At 45.2% G+C, this 18,910-nt stretch overlaps 1 protein-coding gene across 1 annotated transcript in view; it reads left to right on the top strand.

The window, feature by feature from the left end:
* NDUFA4L2 (NDUFA4 mitochondrial complex associated like 2) overlaps positions 1-10,447 on the top strand; it is a 29,605-nt gene extending 19,158 nt beyond the window's left edge. The window contains exons 3-4 of the mRNA XM_083486817.1: positions 9,868-9,928; positions 10,145-10,447. Coding sequence (XP_083342943.1) covers positions 9,868-9,928; positions 10,145-10,201 — 118 coding nt within the window. The 3' untranslated portion in view covers positions 10,202-10,447. The remainder of the gene's footprint in view (positions 1-9,867; positions 9,929-10,144) is intronic.
* The last annotated feature ends 8,463 nt before the right edge of the window (positions 10,448-18,910 follow it).

Genomic DNA, 18,910 nt, shown 5'->3' with positions numbered 1-18,910 from the left:
AGCTGAAACCAATTTGCTTGAAAATATCTCATCAGAGAATTGGTATGCAAAATAGTCACAGTATTCTGAATATTCAAATATTTACTGGACTTCCTCTGAATATTTTATATCTGCATACAACACCTGGTTGTATTTAATCTGAGTGTTTAGTACTGGACAATTTTTGAGAGCCATTATACAATGGTATTTTATATTTGACAGTTGGCATGCAATAGCATTTTAATAGTATTTCTTTATTTGGTGCCAACATCATGTAATGGTTAGAATGTCAAATTAGAATCAGGGAGATGAGGGTTCAAAAGCCCGCTCAGCCGCGATGCTCTCTGCATGGCCATGGGCCACGTATTCTCTCAGAATTACCTCATAATGTTATCACAAGGATGAGGCAGTGGGGAGAATAATGTACACCACCCCGAGTTCCTTGGAGGAAGGTTGGGATAAAAATGTGATAAATAATATTTGACCGTATTTGATTATAGCTGACATATGGATATTTGCCTGTATTTGACAGATGTCATGTGGTAGTATTAGTGTTTGACAGTTAACAGCTTGATGAAATTTCATATTTGATACCTGCCAAAATCAAAGCAGTCAGGAAATGCCAAAGTGTCTCGTGTTCTAAAATACTGAGGTAAATTTTCACATTCAGAATTTGAATTACCCACTGGGTATATCATGATTTGCAATCACCTACTCCAGCTAGACCCAGGCAAGTTGGGATACTCCACAATATCCCAAGATATTAGTGAGCAAGGATCTCACAACTTGCCTGCAAATGATTGCTCAAGTTGTAGCCATCACCCACCTCAATGCTGTCCACCCATAATGCTCCTGATTGTCCCACCCTCATCCTGTCTAGAACCAACAGCAGGGACTGAAATACACAGCCTTCATAGCATAGCCTTGTGTCAAACAAGGCAGTACTATAGCAGCTGTAGACTGGGCTCTCCTTGTCTCTTTCTAGCCTTAGACTTCGTGTCCCTTAAGCTTAAATTCTGAGTAAAGGTAAAGGTAAAGGGACCCCTGACCATTAGGTCCAGTCGTGACCGACTCTGGGGTTGCGGTGCTCAGCTCGCTTTATTGGGTGACGGAGCCGGTGTACAGCTTCCGGGTCATGTGGCCAGCATGACTAAGCCGCTTCTGGCGAACCAGAGCAGCGCACGGAAACACCGTTTACCTTCCTGCCAGAGTGGTACCTATTTATCTACTTGCACTTTGAGGTGCTTTCGAACTGCTAGGTTGGCAGGAGCAGGGACCGAGCAACGGGAGCTCACCCCATTGTGGGGATTTGAACCACCGACCTTCTGATTGGCAAGTCCTAGGCTCTGTGGTTTAACCCACAACACCCTATTTCCCCTTCTAGTCCAATAATGAGTGAATCTAAGGCCAGAAGGGAAAATCAGAGGAGTACTGCCCTGTTTTACACAGACAACATGCTGAGTCCTTTGTAGCACTAGACAAGACATTCAAATTGAGTACAGTGAAAGCACATGGAGGGAGTGGGGTTGTGGTAACAGCCCCCCCCCCGACCTACACATGTTCTGTTAAATAACTGGGCATCTTACATGGAGTCTGTATGCATACAACTGAATGCATGTGGGTCAGGGAGGGGCTTACTACTACAGTCCCAAATCCAATACCCACATGTTTTGACTATATGTAGCTCTAAAACTTCTAGCAGAAATTCTGCCTTGGTCAAACCAAACCTGGAATAATGTGTCCATATCTAGACGCCACAATTTAAGAAGGACATTGACAAGCCGGAACGTGTGCAGAGGAGAGTGACCAGGGTAGGATCTACACTGACCTTTTTAACATTATTAAAACAATACTAGCTATATTGTTCTAAAACGTCCCAGGGCATACTGTTCTGTTTTGGTTTTTTTTAAAAAAGTTCATTACCTTAACGTTCTCCCTCCATAACAACAGTTCCTCTTACTGCCTGGTTCCTGGTTGCTTTGCAATGCCCTCTGGTGTCACGTTTTAATAACACATTCTTAGCATTCTTAGCAAAATGTAATGTGACCCTTACGTTTTGAAAACCATGCCTTAACTCTTTCTTAATGTTATAAACCATGAATGTAGATCTGCCCCAGGATAATAAAGGGTCTGAAAACAAAGTCTTATGAGGAACAGTTGATGGAGTCAACTGGAAGAGAGGAGACTGAGAAGAGATATGATAGCCATTTTTAAATATCTAAAGGGCTGTCACATGGAGGATGGAACAAGCTTGTTTTCTCCTTCTGTGGAGGGCAGGACCCGAACCAATGGATTCAAGTTACAAGAAAGGAAATTCTGACTAACCATCAGGAAGAACTTTCTGACAGTAAGAGCTGTTCAGCAGTGGAACAGACTCCAGTGTGAGGTTTTTGAGCAGAATTTGGATGGCCATCTGTCAGGAAGTTTTGGTAGAGATTCCTGCATTTTCAAGGGGTTGGACTAGATGACCCTTAGACAGCGGTGGAGCAAGCCGATTGGGCGCCTGGGGCAATGCGCATGCCCTGCGCCCAGGCGCAGGGCCAGCCGCCCACGGGGCGGGGCCAGCTGGGGCAGGACGCTCCACGGGGCAGGGGTGGAGGAAGGGGGTGCAGTGGGGCCTCTGAGGAGTCTGCCTGCCTCCTCCCACTCAACCGCCCTACAGCTGAGGGGCAGGCAGCGGGTGGACTGTTTGGAGAGATGCATGGCTCGGGCGCGCTGCAGGCCCCGTAGTGAGTGCCTCCCGGCATTTTGTCACACCCCTCAGTGGTGACACCCGGGGCTGCCCGCCCCCACTGCACCCCCTTCCTCCGCCCCTGCCCTTTGGATCACTTCCAAATCTACAATTACGTGAGTCTGTGGTTCTGTGATCTGCATATGGTTCCCATCTCCTCTGTAACCTTAAAAGGCCAGCTATGTTTTAAGGACAGAAAAGAGAATGACAGAGCCCTGGTTGCAGTCAACAGAGTGTAGGGGTGTAGAACTGTATTCCTGCAATAGCTGATCACCTAGAGGTGACTGCTGTTACTCACTCAAAGTGAGAAGAAATGAAAATAAATTAATACAGGGGGCCTGTGCTGGGTATCGGGCAGAGTGCTGGACGAGCCACTATTTCTCTGTTCAGCCTCACCTCATTGGGCAGTGGCAAGGGTAATATGAGATAAAGCTTCCTTTTCTTCCTCCCTGCCCATTCCTTTTTCCTTTTGTTTTGCATATTTGCACTGTGAGCTGCTTTTTGCATTTTCCTCTGACCTTCTTGGAGGAAGGGGGAGCTGATTAATCATCATCATCATCATCACCATCATCGTCATCACCATAGCAACAATAACAACAATCGCACCATGTTCCTGAAGCCAAGTTTATTTTCTTTAAAATGTCTTCCCATCCTATCAGGTTCCTTCCAAAGCAGGGATTACTTTGCCATCTATAGCTTCAAATGAAGTAAACCCCACCCCACAATCTTCCCTCCGCTTTAAGATTGTATTATATTTTAAATGGTGAGTTAGGCTCAGTGTTGACCTGAAAAGCGTTAACGCTGCCCCATTATAAGAGGACAGGCCTGCAGCTGACAGTCAGCTTTCCATCTCCTGTCAGGCCTCAATATCATGTCAGCCGTTGTCCTGGATATTCATTTAAATGGAAAGATGCAGGTTATTTCCCCCGGGCACTTCACCACGATCTGTGGCCATTGCCTGACAGGTAAATATGCATTAAAATGCCATTCCTCAAGTCTATACCTTACCCAGCTTACAACAGCCTCTGTTACCATAATATCTAAGCACCTTAATATATTTTATTTTACCATATTTACTCTCCGGTCCCCCTGCATGAATGAGAAACCAAAATCTAGAAATGAGGCTTGCCAGTCTGCCAGCATTTTACTGGCCTGACCACAATGACCACTAGTAAAACCACATTTTGTCAGGTAACCCATCCTGGCCTCCAAAAAGCCAGGAAATCCTCATTTAGCCCAGTTGTACCCAGCTCCCTCAGTTTTCCAGAATCTGTCTTAGCTCCCCATTGATGCACGGTGCCTGCCCACCTTGGTCAGCCTTGAGACCAGCCCAGGGTGCCATCTTTAACTTAAACCAAAGTTGACACACTCCATGCTAGCACACCAGTCTAGCTTTTCAAATATAATTTCCCTCTTCACACCCTACCATTCAATTCCAGTACGTCCTGCTAGCAGACTATAGCATATGAACATTCATTCAAGCAGTTGCAAGTTACTCCATGAGGTAAGGGTTCTTACACGTGGATTCATGCACAGAGTATGGCAAGGGGCCAGGATCACTTTGAGTGGCCAACCTTGCCTTTCAGCCTCTTTGTATCTGTTGGCTTCACCCTTAACCGCCATAAACTGAAGGTATTCTATGGTCATGCAGGCAAGTTAGATCCCTGCCACTTTATAGACCCGATGCACATGCAGCTGAATGTGGATAGGACTGAGTGCAATTAAGCCATTCCCAGAGTAAAACCACTGAAATGAATGCACATGACTAAGTCTTGTATATTTTTCTCTGAAGACACTGTTGTTGGTCAGTTCCAGGGGTGACATACTGGGATTGGGGAATAGTTGACTTGATCTACCATGATAGTCTAGGGCTGCCTCTGCCCTCAGGTTGGGCAGGTGTCTTTCAGGTATCCCAGACTACTCCCCAGCCACCCACAAAGTTCATGAAACCATTCAAAAGGTGAGTGGAAGTGTGATCTGGTGCTACCAACGGACGCGAAGTTACATCCTTGTGCACTGGGCAAAGGATAACTCAGAAATACTCAGCATCGTGTTTTTTCATTAACTTTTTCATTGTGATGGCATAAATTCGCACAACTACACTAGAAATCTTCTCCTGGGCTTCATTTAGCTCTCTCTATTTTAGTTATTGTGTGATTCTTCTCAACAGTGTATTCTCTATTGACTCATTCAGTCTAATGTTTCAAAAAACCCCCACAAAATCTCCCCATCACTCCATCATATGATGCTTCGCATCCACCTATTCTGCTCCCCGCCCCCCCCCCACTTTCTTCTTCTTTTTACTGCCTCACAATCTGCAGGATCTGTCAGTGCTGGCTCTAAATTATTCTACTTTCCGAACCACGTCAGAAAGCTCAGTGGATATGTGTGGCACCTTATGACCAGGGACGGTGAAATCTGTGGCCCCCCAGGGGGTATTGCACTACAGCTCCCATCATCCCTAGTCATTGGCCAGGCTGGCTGGGGCTGATGAAGGTTAGAGTCCAGCAACAACTGGAGGTTCCCCATTCCTGCCCTTCACGGAGAGTCAGCCCATGTGAACATGTTAAACTGGCTTTTACTGATTCAGACCCTTGGTCAATTTAACCCTACCCTCCAACATTTCTCATTATTATTATTATTATTATTATTATTATTATTATTATTATTATTATTTTATACCCCACCCATGTGACCGGGTTTCCCCAGACACTCTGGGCAGCTTCCAACACACATAGAAACATAATCAAACATTAAACATTAAAAAAAAAACTTCCCTATACAGGGCTGCTTTCAGATGTCCTCTAAAGGTTGTATAGTTCCTTATCTCCTTGGTTCTGTTGAATCTTTGTGTGTTTCTTTTCAGCCTCACGGGGTGCCCCACATGCTCCTCTGCGTGCTCCACTCTGTGCAGCATTGTCAAGCCTTTTGTGGAGGCAATCACTGATGCAATGAACTCACTTGACACCCACGGTTCAGGCAGAAAGGTTCATTGCCAGTTTACATCTTAATGGTTCTGTACCCTCACCCCAAAAAATAAATTAGATTTCACATTTATGCAGAATTGTGTTTTAGCTCTAGAACATATGGAGCTCACTATTGCTAAAGCACTATTTCTGCCCCAACATTTCTTTATGCGTAACCTTGGCAGGCTGTTCCACTGTCAAATTACCCTTGGGCACAAACAGAAGACACCAACGTGCATGAGATTTGCATGTGGTCCTTTATATGTATAGGCACAAATTTGGAAATCATAAATGTAATTTAGAGAGAAGGGAAATGCATTTATCACTGTGGTTGAGATGACACCAGGTGACTTGTGTGACTGCTCAGTCGGCTGACCAGGAGCTCCTGATTGTTGATGGACAACTTCAGGGCTCCTCTTTTCTCTTCTTAAAAGTTCCTTTTATTTAAACTAGACCAGGACTGGGCAGTCCTCAAAGAGAGGACACCTTCAAAGAGCAGACCATCTTCTGATAACCCTTCAAAATAGAGGATGGTTCTCTGTAACGTAGGTCACTCACATGGCTACCCTAGCATAATGACAGAGCAGGAAATTGTTAATCATTGATTTGAACCCCTATCAGGGCAAAAGAATAGTAATGGCTGCATTCTCATTTCTTGGGACCGTGGAGAGGCACTTGTGGGATTTTCTTCTTTAGCTAGCTTTACGTGCTGGGGGGCGGGGGGGGAGGCAGCAATATGTCTTAGCCCGACCTTGCAGAAGCCGCCCCACCCCCCACCTTGTTGCTGAACTAAGATTTTCAAATGGTTTCTTGTTCACTTTTAATACTTTGATGCCTCAAAAGGCAATTCTGAACAAAAAACGAAACAAAAATATCTCTCTCCACATTGATTATATGGTTAGTGCAGTCGACAGGAGAGGATTGTAACAAGACTTGGCAGTTTGTGGCTTACAACCATCATCTTGTTAGCACGTTGCATTACTTGCTAAGGAACCAGAATCAGCAGCTAAACAGAGTCTGTGATTGTGGCGAGGGGGGGGAGGGGAGGGAAAGGGGGGTGCTTCACCCCCTACAGAAGGCAGCAGGAAGATGTGTATTCACTGGAGGGACCCTCATGTGTGTACACATTATTTATATGAGGGTACACATCTCGATAAAAGCAACCACAACCAAATCAGATGTTTGAAAACCAACCCCCAATCCTGGGAGCTAGAACCAAAGCCTTGGTCTCCATCACTCAATGGAAAGAGAAAATGGTTGTGCAGATGTCAGTGTGGGCCTTGGAGGACCTGGTTTCAGACTGTATCTGGGCCACATTTTAATGAGAGATACTTGTTAGTCCTTTGCGAGAACAACAATAGACATTTTATTCTATCCAGGGCAGCTGTGTACCAGCTCCATCTGGTACGTAGGCTGAGACCCTCCCTGCCTGCCAACTGCCTCGCCAGAGTGGTGCATGCTCTGGTTATCTCCCGCTTGGACTACTGCAATGCGCTCTACGTGGGGCTACCTTTGAAGGTGACCCGGAAACTACAACTAATCCAGAATGCAGCAGCCAGACTGGTGACTGGGAACGGCCGCCGAGACCATATAACACCGGTCTTGAAAGACCTACATTGGCTCCCAGTACGTTTCCGAGCACAATTCAAAGTGTTGGTGCTGACCTTTAAAGCCCTAAACGGCCTCGGTCCAGTATACCTGAAGGAGCGTCTCCACCTCCATTGTTCTACCCGGACACTGAGGTCCAGCACCGAGGGCCTTCTGGCGGTTCCCTCACTGCGAGAAGCCAAGTTACAGGGAACCAGGCAGAGGGCCTTCTTGGTAGTGGTGCCCTCCCTGTGGAACGCCCTCCCACCTGATGTCAAAGAGAACAACTACCAGACTTTTAGAAGACATCTGAAGGCAGCCCTGTTTAGGGAAGGTTTTAATGTTTGATGTATCATAGTATTTTAATATTCTTTTGGAAGCCGCCCAGAGTGGCTGGGGAAACCCAGCCAGATGGGCGGGGTATAAATAATAAATTATTATTATTATTATTATTATTATTATTATTATTATTATTTCTTAATGTACATGACAACATTGAAAGACAAGTCCTGAGAAGCTTACATGTAAGGCTAAATTTGAAAATCAGGACTCATGGTTAGCTCCAGAATCCAGATTTCATGTCAGGGTTCAGTTGTATGCCATAGGGTATATAGAAGCACCTCTAAACATGTACAAAGTGCCCTTCATTCACCACAGGAGAGGAGAATGAAAGTGCTTGTTTCTATTTTCAGTTAACCACAGTTTAGCATTATGTCTGAACCTTAAACTATGGCTAAACTATGGTTTATTGAAAACATAGGCTTGAAGTTGGCTTGTTTCAATTTATAAATCATTTTTAGACTAACCAGAGTTTGTTCAGGTTCAGGCACAATCCTGTGATTAGTTAAAAATTGGAGCAAACACTTCCAATTTCCTCGTTGCAGCCATGCTGGAAGAGGAGCATTCACAAGCCCATTCATGGTGGCTAAAAGAGACCTGTCATGCCCCAGTCCTCCAAGGATGGCAGCTGCAGATTGACCTCAGCCTCCTTGCTCACCTCGTACAGTGGTACCTCTGGTTACAAACTTAATTCGTTCCAGAAGTCTGTTCTTAACTTGAAACCGTTCTTAACCTGAGGTACCACTTTAGCTAATAGGGCCTCCCGCTGCCGCCGTGCCGCCAGCGAGCGATTTCTGTTCTCATCCTGAGGTAAAGTTCTTAACCCAAGGTACTACTTCCGGGTTAGCGGAGTCTGCAACCCAAAGTGTTTGTAACCTGAGGTACCACTGTATTGGGAAACAGCAGAAACAGGATGAGGAGCAGCAAGAGCAGTGGTCAGGCATTAGCATGCTGATAAGCTTAGAAGTATATGAGCAGCACCAACAATGCCAGAAGCAGCAGACAAGATCAAATGCTTCTGGCCTCATGTGCTACTTCTGCCACCATCACCACATGTGAGGTGAATTCATAAGGAAGATCTTGCACTCCCCACCACTGATCTCATGTCTTTTACACATGGGACTTGGAACCTTCCAACCAATTCACAAGTAATGTTGTTGTTGTTGTTTAGTCGTTTAGTCGTGTCCAACTCTTCGTGACCCCCCTGGACCAGAGCACCCCAGGCACTTCTGTCTTCCACTGCCTCCCACAGTTTGGTCAAACTCATGCTGGTAGCTTCGAGAACACTGTCCTCCCATCTCGTCCCCTGTCATCCCCTTCTCCCTGTGCCCTCCATATTTCCCAACATCAGGGTCTTTTCCAGGGAGTCTTCTCTTCTCATGAGGTGGCCAAAGTATTGGAGTCTCAGCTTCAGGATCTGTCCTTCCAGTGAGCACTCAGGGCTGATTTCCTTAAGAATGGAGACGTTTGATCTTCTTGCAGTCCATGGGACTCTCAAGAGTCTCATCCAGCACCATAATTCAAAAGCATCAATTCTTCGGCGATCAGCTTTTTTTATGGTCCAGCTTTCACTTCTATACATCTCACAAGTAATACCGTAAGTCAAAAAAGAGAAGAGACTCCCTTCACAGAAAAGCACCATGGTGTTAGGTAGTTGGAGCCAGGCTGTAATGTAATTTCTGGACCAACACCAGCATGTGGCATCCTGGGGCAGCTGCTCAGCTCGTGTCCCACAGCAGGACCCATCAGTGTTTGCAGTTGCCCTGGACCTTCTTCATCAGGCAGCCAAGTCTACTGGGCTCCATTTAAATTTTCCATGATGCCTCAGAGCAATCCTACATTGGCTACCACTGCCAAGAAACCCATCAAAGTAAGAGAGGACCCTGCCTGGTTTTCTGTCCTCTCGTGTTATTTGTAGCTTAGGAATACCAGTGCCTGGGCTAATAAGAGCTTTGAAGCCTCAGAGGAGCAGTGGTCAGAGACAAAACACATCTGAAGCACAATGAACCACTGGGGAATCATAGTTTGTTAAGGGAGTTGTAGCTTAGTGATGGACAAATTATGGATCCCAGGATTCTGCAGTGGGAAGCCCTGTGTTTTAGATGATGTGAATGTGACTGGATGAATCCTTCGTAATAAAATACTATGAGGAGAAAAGATGAAGAAATCAAAGCTGCCTCAGGGTGGGAGGGATATACTCAATGGCACTATCCAGATGTGTAAAACTTATTATATGTGGCTTTCCTTTCCTTTTCCCCCTTTCAGTTGGGATAGGAAGAATAATCCAGAACCGTGGAATAAACTGAGTCCTAATGAACAGTACAAGGTATGTGGGAGGTTACGTGTTTTGATCACCCCAGCTAAAAAACAAGAATGAAGAAAATGTCCAATTGGACCATGTCAAATGTAGGGTGGAGTGGGAATAGTCAGAACCCTGGAAAGGCTGGGAAGTGGGCATTGAGGGATGACACATCATGCCATAGTAATTCCAATGGGGCAAAGAGAGCAAACCACCAATCATCAGCAACACCTTCTTCCATAGTTCATGGCTGTCTCCACGGACTACAAAACCCTGAAGAAAGATCGCCCAGACTTCTGAGGGTGCCACGGCCATCTTCCAGCTCCTGCCATGTCCAGGGAAGAACCACTTGCTGCTCTGCACAGTCACATCTTCCGCTCTCACATTGAGTCTTTAACCATCTTTCACTTAAATTGTGTACATGCCTTAAAATTGCACACATGCTACTGCTACTGCTTCCTGCCTGCCTATGTATTGATTCGCTGGTGCCACACTACAGATGGCCAATAAAATATCTACAGCCCATTCAGCAGAAGCAAAGCAAAATATTAGCCCATTCTTTCTCTAGGAAACGCCTTGGATAACAAACAGCTCTTTTATTAAAAGAGGTGGAGGGAGAAAATGAGAAGGAATGGAACAAAGTGTGTTCCCTTTGGGTCCTAAGAGGCTTCTTGGTTCAGTGTTTCCCAGCCCCTTCCTGTGAATGCCCCTGCTGAACCTAATTTGCTGCATTTCCTGTCTCCCACGCTCAACTGTATTATTCCCACAGAGAAAGGGCAGCACCAAATAATAGACCCCAGAGTCGATCACGCTTACCGAGGCCTTTGGGGAGGTGCCCTCCATAAGACAGGCAACTCCTGGTTTGGAGGATCTGGCTTCGTGGGAGACGGCTCATTAGGAATGGTGCAACACAAGTTGTAAATGTTATAGGACATTTTCATGGGATTCATCAGCAGTTGGTGGAGTTAGGTACTGTGGTGATCTGGACTGCTCTACCTATGTTTCAAAGGATAATTATAGAGGTACTGGCATAGCATATATAGAATATATAGAAATGCTTTATTGTCACTGTACCACTTGTTTACAGTGAGATTCAATGAGGGCCCCCCTCCCCCCACAATCTCTCAGTCCTTGTTACACTCTGTGTGCTGTTGCACGACCACCAACTCCGAACGTCAGCTGCAATGTTGCTGTCTTCCATTCAGCAGCCTCACGGCCCACAGGTAGAAACTGTTCTTTAACCTGTTGGTGCGCCTTATTATATAGTATTACACGTGAATAACCAGGCTTTTATTTTATTTGCGCCAAATTAAGCCCCAACATTTCCTCTCTTCTCTCTCATGTTTCTCTGTGGGTATATAAACACAGTGTACACAACGCAAATACGTTCTATGGGTATTAGCCAATGCAGTGCTAAATAATCTGTTATGTACACTCATCCAATGGAACTGGGGTTTCCCCAACCCTCTGGAGCAGATTTGGGGAGGGTGCAGGGCATGCACAGTGAGAGGAGAGAGCGGAATGTACAGTTGCAAAAGCATAAAGCCTTGCACTAGTGGAATGAGTGCACTGGATACTGCCCCATATGCATAAGAACAGCAGTCTTGATTACACATACATGAATGCAGAACTACATACCTGAATGCTAAGTAAATGCCTTTGGAGGTTGCTTATGTATGCATGTGTAAGAATTAAGCATTTGAGCGATAATGATTTGTGTAGTGATGGGTGAGTATTGTTTTTGGCAGATGCTGCCTCTCCAGCCAAAATCCAGAAAGCCAAAGAAAGCTTATTTATTTGTAGACCACCCTCATTCCAAGATGCCCAGAGAGCAGCTTCAGTCTTGTACCAGCTGGGTTAGCCTGAGAGGGACTTGCCAAAGACCAACCAAGTAGCCCTTTAACTGAGCAGGAATTTGAGTACGGATTTTATATGGCTAATGCAAGCTGTCTGGCACTTGTTCTGAACCACTCGTGTGAAGGAAGAAGCACAAACATCACACAAGTTCAAAATAAAGGTGATTCCAACCTCTAGAAGCATTCTTGAAGAGAGTTGAAAGTGTTTTGAAAGAGGTTTGGAGTGCTTCCTGATGAGGCCTCAATATTACCTATGTTTTATTGAGATATTGCCAATAGGTGGCAAGAACTTATTATCTGGGGGAAATTCCAGATAATCTTGATGCCAATGACCTTGTGTGGATGTGGGGAAAAAACAAACCAAACCAAGCATGCATGAGCAACATTGATCATAAAACACCCATCTGGAAGCACCCTTAGGGCACTTACAGACTGTTGCTATTTTAAAATGGGATTCAGTCACATAGCAGAAAATTCAGGTTATGAAATTAAGGCTGAGTTGGAAGTCTTTGCACAACAAACCAACTGCCCCCAAAGACTGGACTTTTTGCAACAAGCAAAGTGTCAGTAAAATGCACTGGGAGGTGTGGAATGACACTTGGGGCAACGCCATCAACAACCTCCCCACAAAGAAATTGGAATGAAGGCTCAATAAATAGCTGGTGCCATCTATACTTTCCTTGCAAACAGGACAAATGCTTGGTAAACAGGACATCTGAAAGCTACTTTACTTTTCTGTGGTATATGTTCACCACAAACACAGACACAGACACATCACATACACATACATATTTGCTTTGGGCCACTGACACCTCCAGTTAAACTGAGGTTCTAGATTTTTGAAACAAATATAAGAACCTGCACAACCTGCTTACCAAAGTGGAATGTGAGCATACAGACCAAAAGCAGGAATCCTCTTTTTTCAAGCAGCTGTTTAACTCTCTGCAAAAAGTGCTGCCTGCCTCCCTTCTGTGTTCTTTGGTTTGGCTCCAAGAAAAAACAAACAAATAGAGACCAGATCTGAGAACAGGACGTGCTACTGTGCAGGCAGCTACTGGAAGCACTGCAGATGCTAATGGGGCTTTTTGAAGACACGTAACAGATGCCACCTGTAGCTAAGGAGCCAAAACAGACATGGCACAGGAAAGCCATGATGAGTTCTCTCACAGGTCCACACCCACCATACATTTAAAGTACTGTTATGCCACCATTAACAATCATGGCTTACCCCAAAGAATAATCAGAACTGTAGTTTTTTAAAGGTGCGGGGAATTGCATCTCTGTGAGGGGTCCCCTAACAACTCTCAGCACCATTAACAAACTGTTGGTGCAGGAAAAAAATATTATATAGAAAGGAGAATTCCTGGATGCCAGGATACAGGTTTGAGACAAGTACTCTTTGGTGAGAAAACCCCAGGGGAGATTTAAGATCACAAAATATGCAGCAAAGCAAAGAATGGAAATATAGGCTGTTAGACCTTTAAAATATGTCTGTATGAGTTCCAAAACTTCCCTCTTATCCCAGCCTTCTTGTTTGGTATGTTAAAAATGGTTCACTTACAAACTCTACAAAGATCAAATCCATGCACAGGCAGTAAAACTTGGCTTAGTTATACAGTGGTGATAGTTCCTAAATTATTGACATAGGAACTGAATAGTGGCTTGTTAGGGCCATGTGGGCTGAGCTTGGAGCAAGCAGCTCAGACCTCATACACTGAGCTCCTCAGGTAGACTGGGAGAGACCAAACGCTTGATTACCTAATCCCTCCCAAGGTGAGCTAAGCCTGGCAGGGCAGCTTACTCAATGGTCTTAACCCTTTTGTGCATTAATTAGACTTAAGCATATTGGTTATATGAGGCTGATTATCCCACAAACTATACTTTCCAGGATTCGGGGGGGGGGGCATGAATGTTAAAGTGGTATTCAAATGCTTCAGATGTGACCACAGTTTGCTCTTCCTTTAAAGCAGTTGGGGGAAATGGGGCTCTGCTTTTAGTCACAGCAGGAGCTTGAGGGAGCCTAAAACATTTTGGGAAAGGGCAATTTTTACCAGGAAAACATTTCAGTGGGGAAAGGGCTCCACCACTACTCCAGCTGTTTTAAAGTGGGGGCAGGGAGCAAGAATGTCAGGCGATGCAACCACAGATCTTCTGCATCATTTCTGTTTTGGTCCTCAGCAGAACTGATAAGCATTACCAGGTTCTTTTTATTAAAAAACACACCAGTTGCTTTCATCCATGCTCCACATTGTGAAAGCTCTAAAAAGGACGCTTGGGAAGAGAGTAGGAAACACCACTGTCTGATGCCTCTGCAGTCACCTGTGGTTTCCTCCAGCTCCCCAAATCTATTGTTTCATCCAGCCCTCTAGGAGCAGATTACTGTTCTGCTTGAACTGTGGAGACAAATGCAACAGTCACTATTATTAGTGGCTGCCGCCGCCCTCCGCCCTCCTCTCCTCTCCTCCCCACTCTCCACCACTCCCCGCACCCAAACAAAGCCACATAGGCCTGAGGCAAAATCCAATCGCATTGAACAAATCCAATTTGCAGTAGCAGCTAATAGAGTTTGTTGCTGGTTTAAGCGATGGCAGCGTCAGAAACGCTCTGAAAAGCATCCAGGCTTCAGGCCAAGCAGAGAAAGAAGGGAGCGAGTGGGAAACTTAACCATCCCCACACACTGGCCTGGCCAAGCCTAGCTTTGTCTCTCCCCTTCCCCTTCCCCTTCCCCGCTCCGCCCGCCAAAGGGGCATAATTTTTTCCTAGAGAATTGTTTGATTGCGCCTCCCTAACAGTTCCAGGTATGGCTGAGGCAACCATAGCGATGGAGGGCTGGGTGGTGGAAGACAAGGGTGTCACATAGTCTGCACTTCAGGTTTCCATTTCAGATCTGCCACTCAGGTGACAGGACCATGATGCTGAGCAGATTATGCTGACTCAATGTAGCCCAGAAGTGGGCTTCTTCGTCTTTCTTCTTCGGTGTAAGTTTATCTCCCATGAATATGGTCTTAACAGTGTGACCGACCGTAGGTGACTGTGGAGGCCAATTCTGGATCCACACATCCTTCCACCGTGGGGACACTGGTTTCTGGACAGGAGTTGTTCACTGTAAGGGTTTGCCAAATGTGTCTTACTCTTAGCTCATTTCTCCCTTTTGTCCTGAGTCTGTGCTTCCTCAAAGTCCATGACGCCTTTGGTAGAGGCTATTCTCTAATTGGAGCGCTCGCAGGCCAGTGTTTACCACATGCCAGTGTTTATAGTACATTTGCCTTGAGAGCATATTTAAACCTCTTTTGTTGTCCACCAGCATTATGCTATCCATTTTTAAGTTTGGAATAAAGTAGTTGCTTTGGAATATGATAATCAGGTACTGTATCTGAACAACATGACTAGTCCAACTAAGCTGATGTTGAAGAATCATTACTTTGACACTGGTGATCTTTGCTTCTTCCAGTACACTGACATTAGTTTGCCTGCCTTCCCAAGTGATAATGTAATTTTTGTTTTAAGAAACAGTTGATGGAATCTTTCAAGGAGTTGGAGATGGCATTTATAAGTGGTCCATGTTTCACAAGCATACAGTAAGCTTGGTAGTACAATAGCTTTGTAAACAAGCATTTTGGTTCCCCTGCAAATGTCCCGGTCCACAACCACTCTGCTCTTCATGCAGGAGAAAGCTGCACTCGCAGAGCTCAGGCAATACTGGATTTTGGCATCAATGTCGGTCCTTCTGGAAAGATAACTGCCTAGGTAGGAAAAATGATCAACATTTTCCAATGTTACACCATTAAGTTGGATTTGTGGAGCACCTGCACCTCAGGAACCCCCTTGGCCTAATTTCATGCAAGTGTGGAGAGCCCTAAGGACAGTGAGGATCCTAGACATTTTGCTGCCTGAGAACAAAGACAGGATGGAACCTCTCCCCACTTCCCATACAGAGGTCAAATGGACAGACCATCTTTAAGAGGGCAAGGGCCACAGCTCAGTGGCAGAGCCTCTGCTTTGCATCCAGAAGGTCTCAGGTTCAATCCCTGGCATCCCCGGGTAGGACTGAGAGAGGCTCCTGACTGAAATCCTGGGGTGCTGCTGCCAGTCAGTGCAGAGAGTACTGAGCTCGATGAACTTATGGCTTATATTTGTATAAGGCAGCTGTTACTATTAGGACTCATTCTGCTGTGCTTTCACATCTGGAGTGAGCTAATTGCACTAAATGCAGAGAGGCAGCAAAAGTATCTGCCCTCAGAGGAAACTGCACATTTAAGGCACATGGCTTCCCCCAAATAATCGTAAGAACTACAGTTTGTTAAGGGTGCTGAGAATTATAGCCAGTGAAGGGTGAAGCACAGTTCCTGGGATTCTTTGGAGGAAGAACTCCTCAGAATGCCGATCCTTACGTAGTGAAAGTAGCCCCATCCACACACATAAGAGGAAGGTATTTGTAAGCTTGCAGAAGTACAAAAACTCTCAAGTTAATGCCTAAAGATGGGGACCCGAAAAACAGTCCAATGAGGACTGAGCATATTAGTGGTCGTGGAACTGGTGTTTGGGGAAGGGAAATGGAATGGAGTATCCTGAAAGATGGTATGCCTGGCTGGCAACCTAAACAGAAGCACTTCACACTGCAATAGTTTGCTGCCAGTCCCACCAGCCCTGGTTTAAGTGTACCTTCTGTTTTAATTCCAAGAGAACAGTGTGCCTCAGCATGCCTCTTAGAAGTCTGAGAAAAGATGCTTTAACAGCAGCAAAATGGGGCTCAGTCTCAAGATTCTCTAGCCCTGACTGATTTAAGAAGACTGTTCCCCAAAGCACATGGGTGAGAAAGGAAGGCAAAGAGGTCAGTCAGCCAAGGAAGAAGCTGCAGCTGAATCCTCTTTCTCCAAGACCATTAAAAAAAGAAGTCTGTTCTCCAGGTTGCAACCTAGCAACCTTACAAGCCACAATTCTACATTATTGCTGTAGATGTCCATGCTGTTCTACCTCTTCATTTGAATCTGAAATCTTGCCTCCCTGTTCATTTTTCATGCAGTCGATTTCACTCAAGGGGCAGAATATGTACATTTGTTTGCTGGGGTCTGCCTCCTAAACAATGTTATATTGCCAATTAAGATAAACATCATTAAAGGCTACATTTCCTGGATCAATACTGCAAAAACTTTACCATCTCTGCAACCTGATTTAAGAACAAGCTTTTCGAAGGCATGAGGTATGATGTCAAAGCAGAGCCCCTTGTAATATTTTGGCATCTCCGTAATAACCTCCGCTCCTTGCGATGCTTGAGCATCAGGTGAGCAGTTGACAAGCCTCTGCAACAGGTTACATGAAAAATCAATGTTTGAGCTTAAGATTAACAGTGCCAGCAGCATAAATATACCACCTCAAGACATAAAATGTGGCAGTGTTAAGCATCTTCATACAATTGCCCTTTATCTTTTAATTGCAGAAGCCACCAACTTTTATGGTCCAAGAGGCACATTTTGAGAGCACTGCCAGATTAAACCCAGTGGAGGTCCCGTCAGTCGAAATCGTGGGGGGGGGGAGCCCTTGCAAATTCTCTCCTACTACTCATGAATATTCTACTAGGATCTGGAGTCAGTGGGAACACATGACACACTAACTCACAGAAAGCTTTGTACCTGGAGGTTTCTCATGCTCTCGCTCTGGTGGGATGACATTGAACGAAGAGAGCTTGACTTGATCCGTTGTCATGGAGCCCCTAAAAGGCAGGGGGCCCATAGGCTGGTGCCTAATCTGCCTTTTTGGTAATCTGGCACTGTTTGAGAGTGTTGTGGGGGCAGCAGTCACAAAATGGCTCTCATGGGTGTGTGGCGAAATGCCAAATTAGAGAAAGCACAATCACAGTGAACATTTCCCCATAATAATATTTCCATGTAAGTAAAGGCTTAAACTGTTGAATTTCTGCCCAGGAAACTCTACATCTAGAAAATCTGCCGAGGAACCTGAGTCGATGACGGCTCTGCATCCTGTGCCCATCTGGGAACTGTAGCACCATGAGTCTAGGAATAGCCAGGGGTGGTGGAGGCCCTGCAACTGGGCCCTTTTGCAGTCCTGGGGCCCTCACAGGAATTGAACATTAGGAAATTCTGTAGGTATAATGAATTTGGCAGTGTAATGGGTGCATGTTGCTCTTTTGCATAAGATACACACATTTGTCAGATGTTGGATTTCAAACACAAACACACACACACACACACCCCTATAGTCCTGATTCTTGAGGGCCTCTTATCTTAGGGAAAATTTGCATGTCTGCTTAATTTTGCTGGTACAGTGTGCTCCTCCCCACGTGAAAGACAGTGAATGTGTTTATCTACAGTAACATGCTTCCACCTACCAGGAATGTCACTACAGCTAACCATAGTACATCCACTATTCTCCTGTGTTTACATGTGTGCAGCATTGTATGTTGGGAAGAACCACACAAAAATAAGCTTAAAACCAAACTATGCAATCAAAAGCAAGCAGTGGCAGAGGGAAACTGAACAAGAACTAATGGAAGTTAAAGCAGGATCCATTCAAATGAGAAATAAGGCACCAATTGTCACCAGTGAGAGCAATTAATCATCAAGACAAGCTGCCATTGGCTGGAGGAAGCGAAGAGAGAATAGTTCCCCATAACTTGAAGCCTTCTGGTGAATTATAGACTCCCTCCATAAAACTAGAAACAAATGTAGTAGGCTGATTTAGTAATAAGCAGAAGGAATTCCCAAGCATGTAGGAGAAAGAAAGGGAGAGAAGATTGTCTCAAGGGGATTATTTGCCATTTTGACCATTAATCTAAAAGATGAGGAGAAAATTGGGAGAGTGGGCAGGGAACGAGAACAATGCTGCCAAGAGATGCTTCCAGTCATGCGATTTGTGTTGTATTCCAAATTTTATATGCAGATTCCTCCCCCCCCCCAAAAAAAGGGCAAAAGTTTCTCTCTCTCTCTCTCTCTCTCTCTCTCTCTCTCTCTCTCACACACACACACACACACACACACACACTGAGCAAGACACAGATGCTGGAAGCTGTGGCTTGAGATTAATTCTTTTGAAAACTGTTTACTTTTGGGTAGCAAAACACACACACACTCATGGTCCCTACTGGTGACCTTATGCCATCAAAGATCCCAGTGCGCAGGACCAGGAAAGAGTCAAG

Source organism: Podarcis liolepis (assembly GCF_965112155.1).
Source record: "Podarcis liolepis genome assembly, chromosome: 2".
NCBI lineage: Eukaryota > Metazoa > Chordata > Lepidosauria > Squamata > Lacertidae > Podarcis > Podarcis liolepis.
Note: the sequence above shows the minus strand (reverse complement) of the source record. Positions and strands in the feature narration are given on the sequence as shown.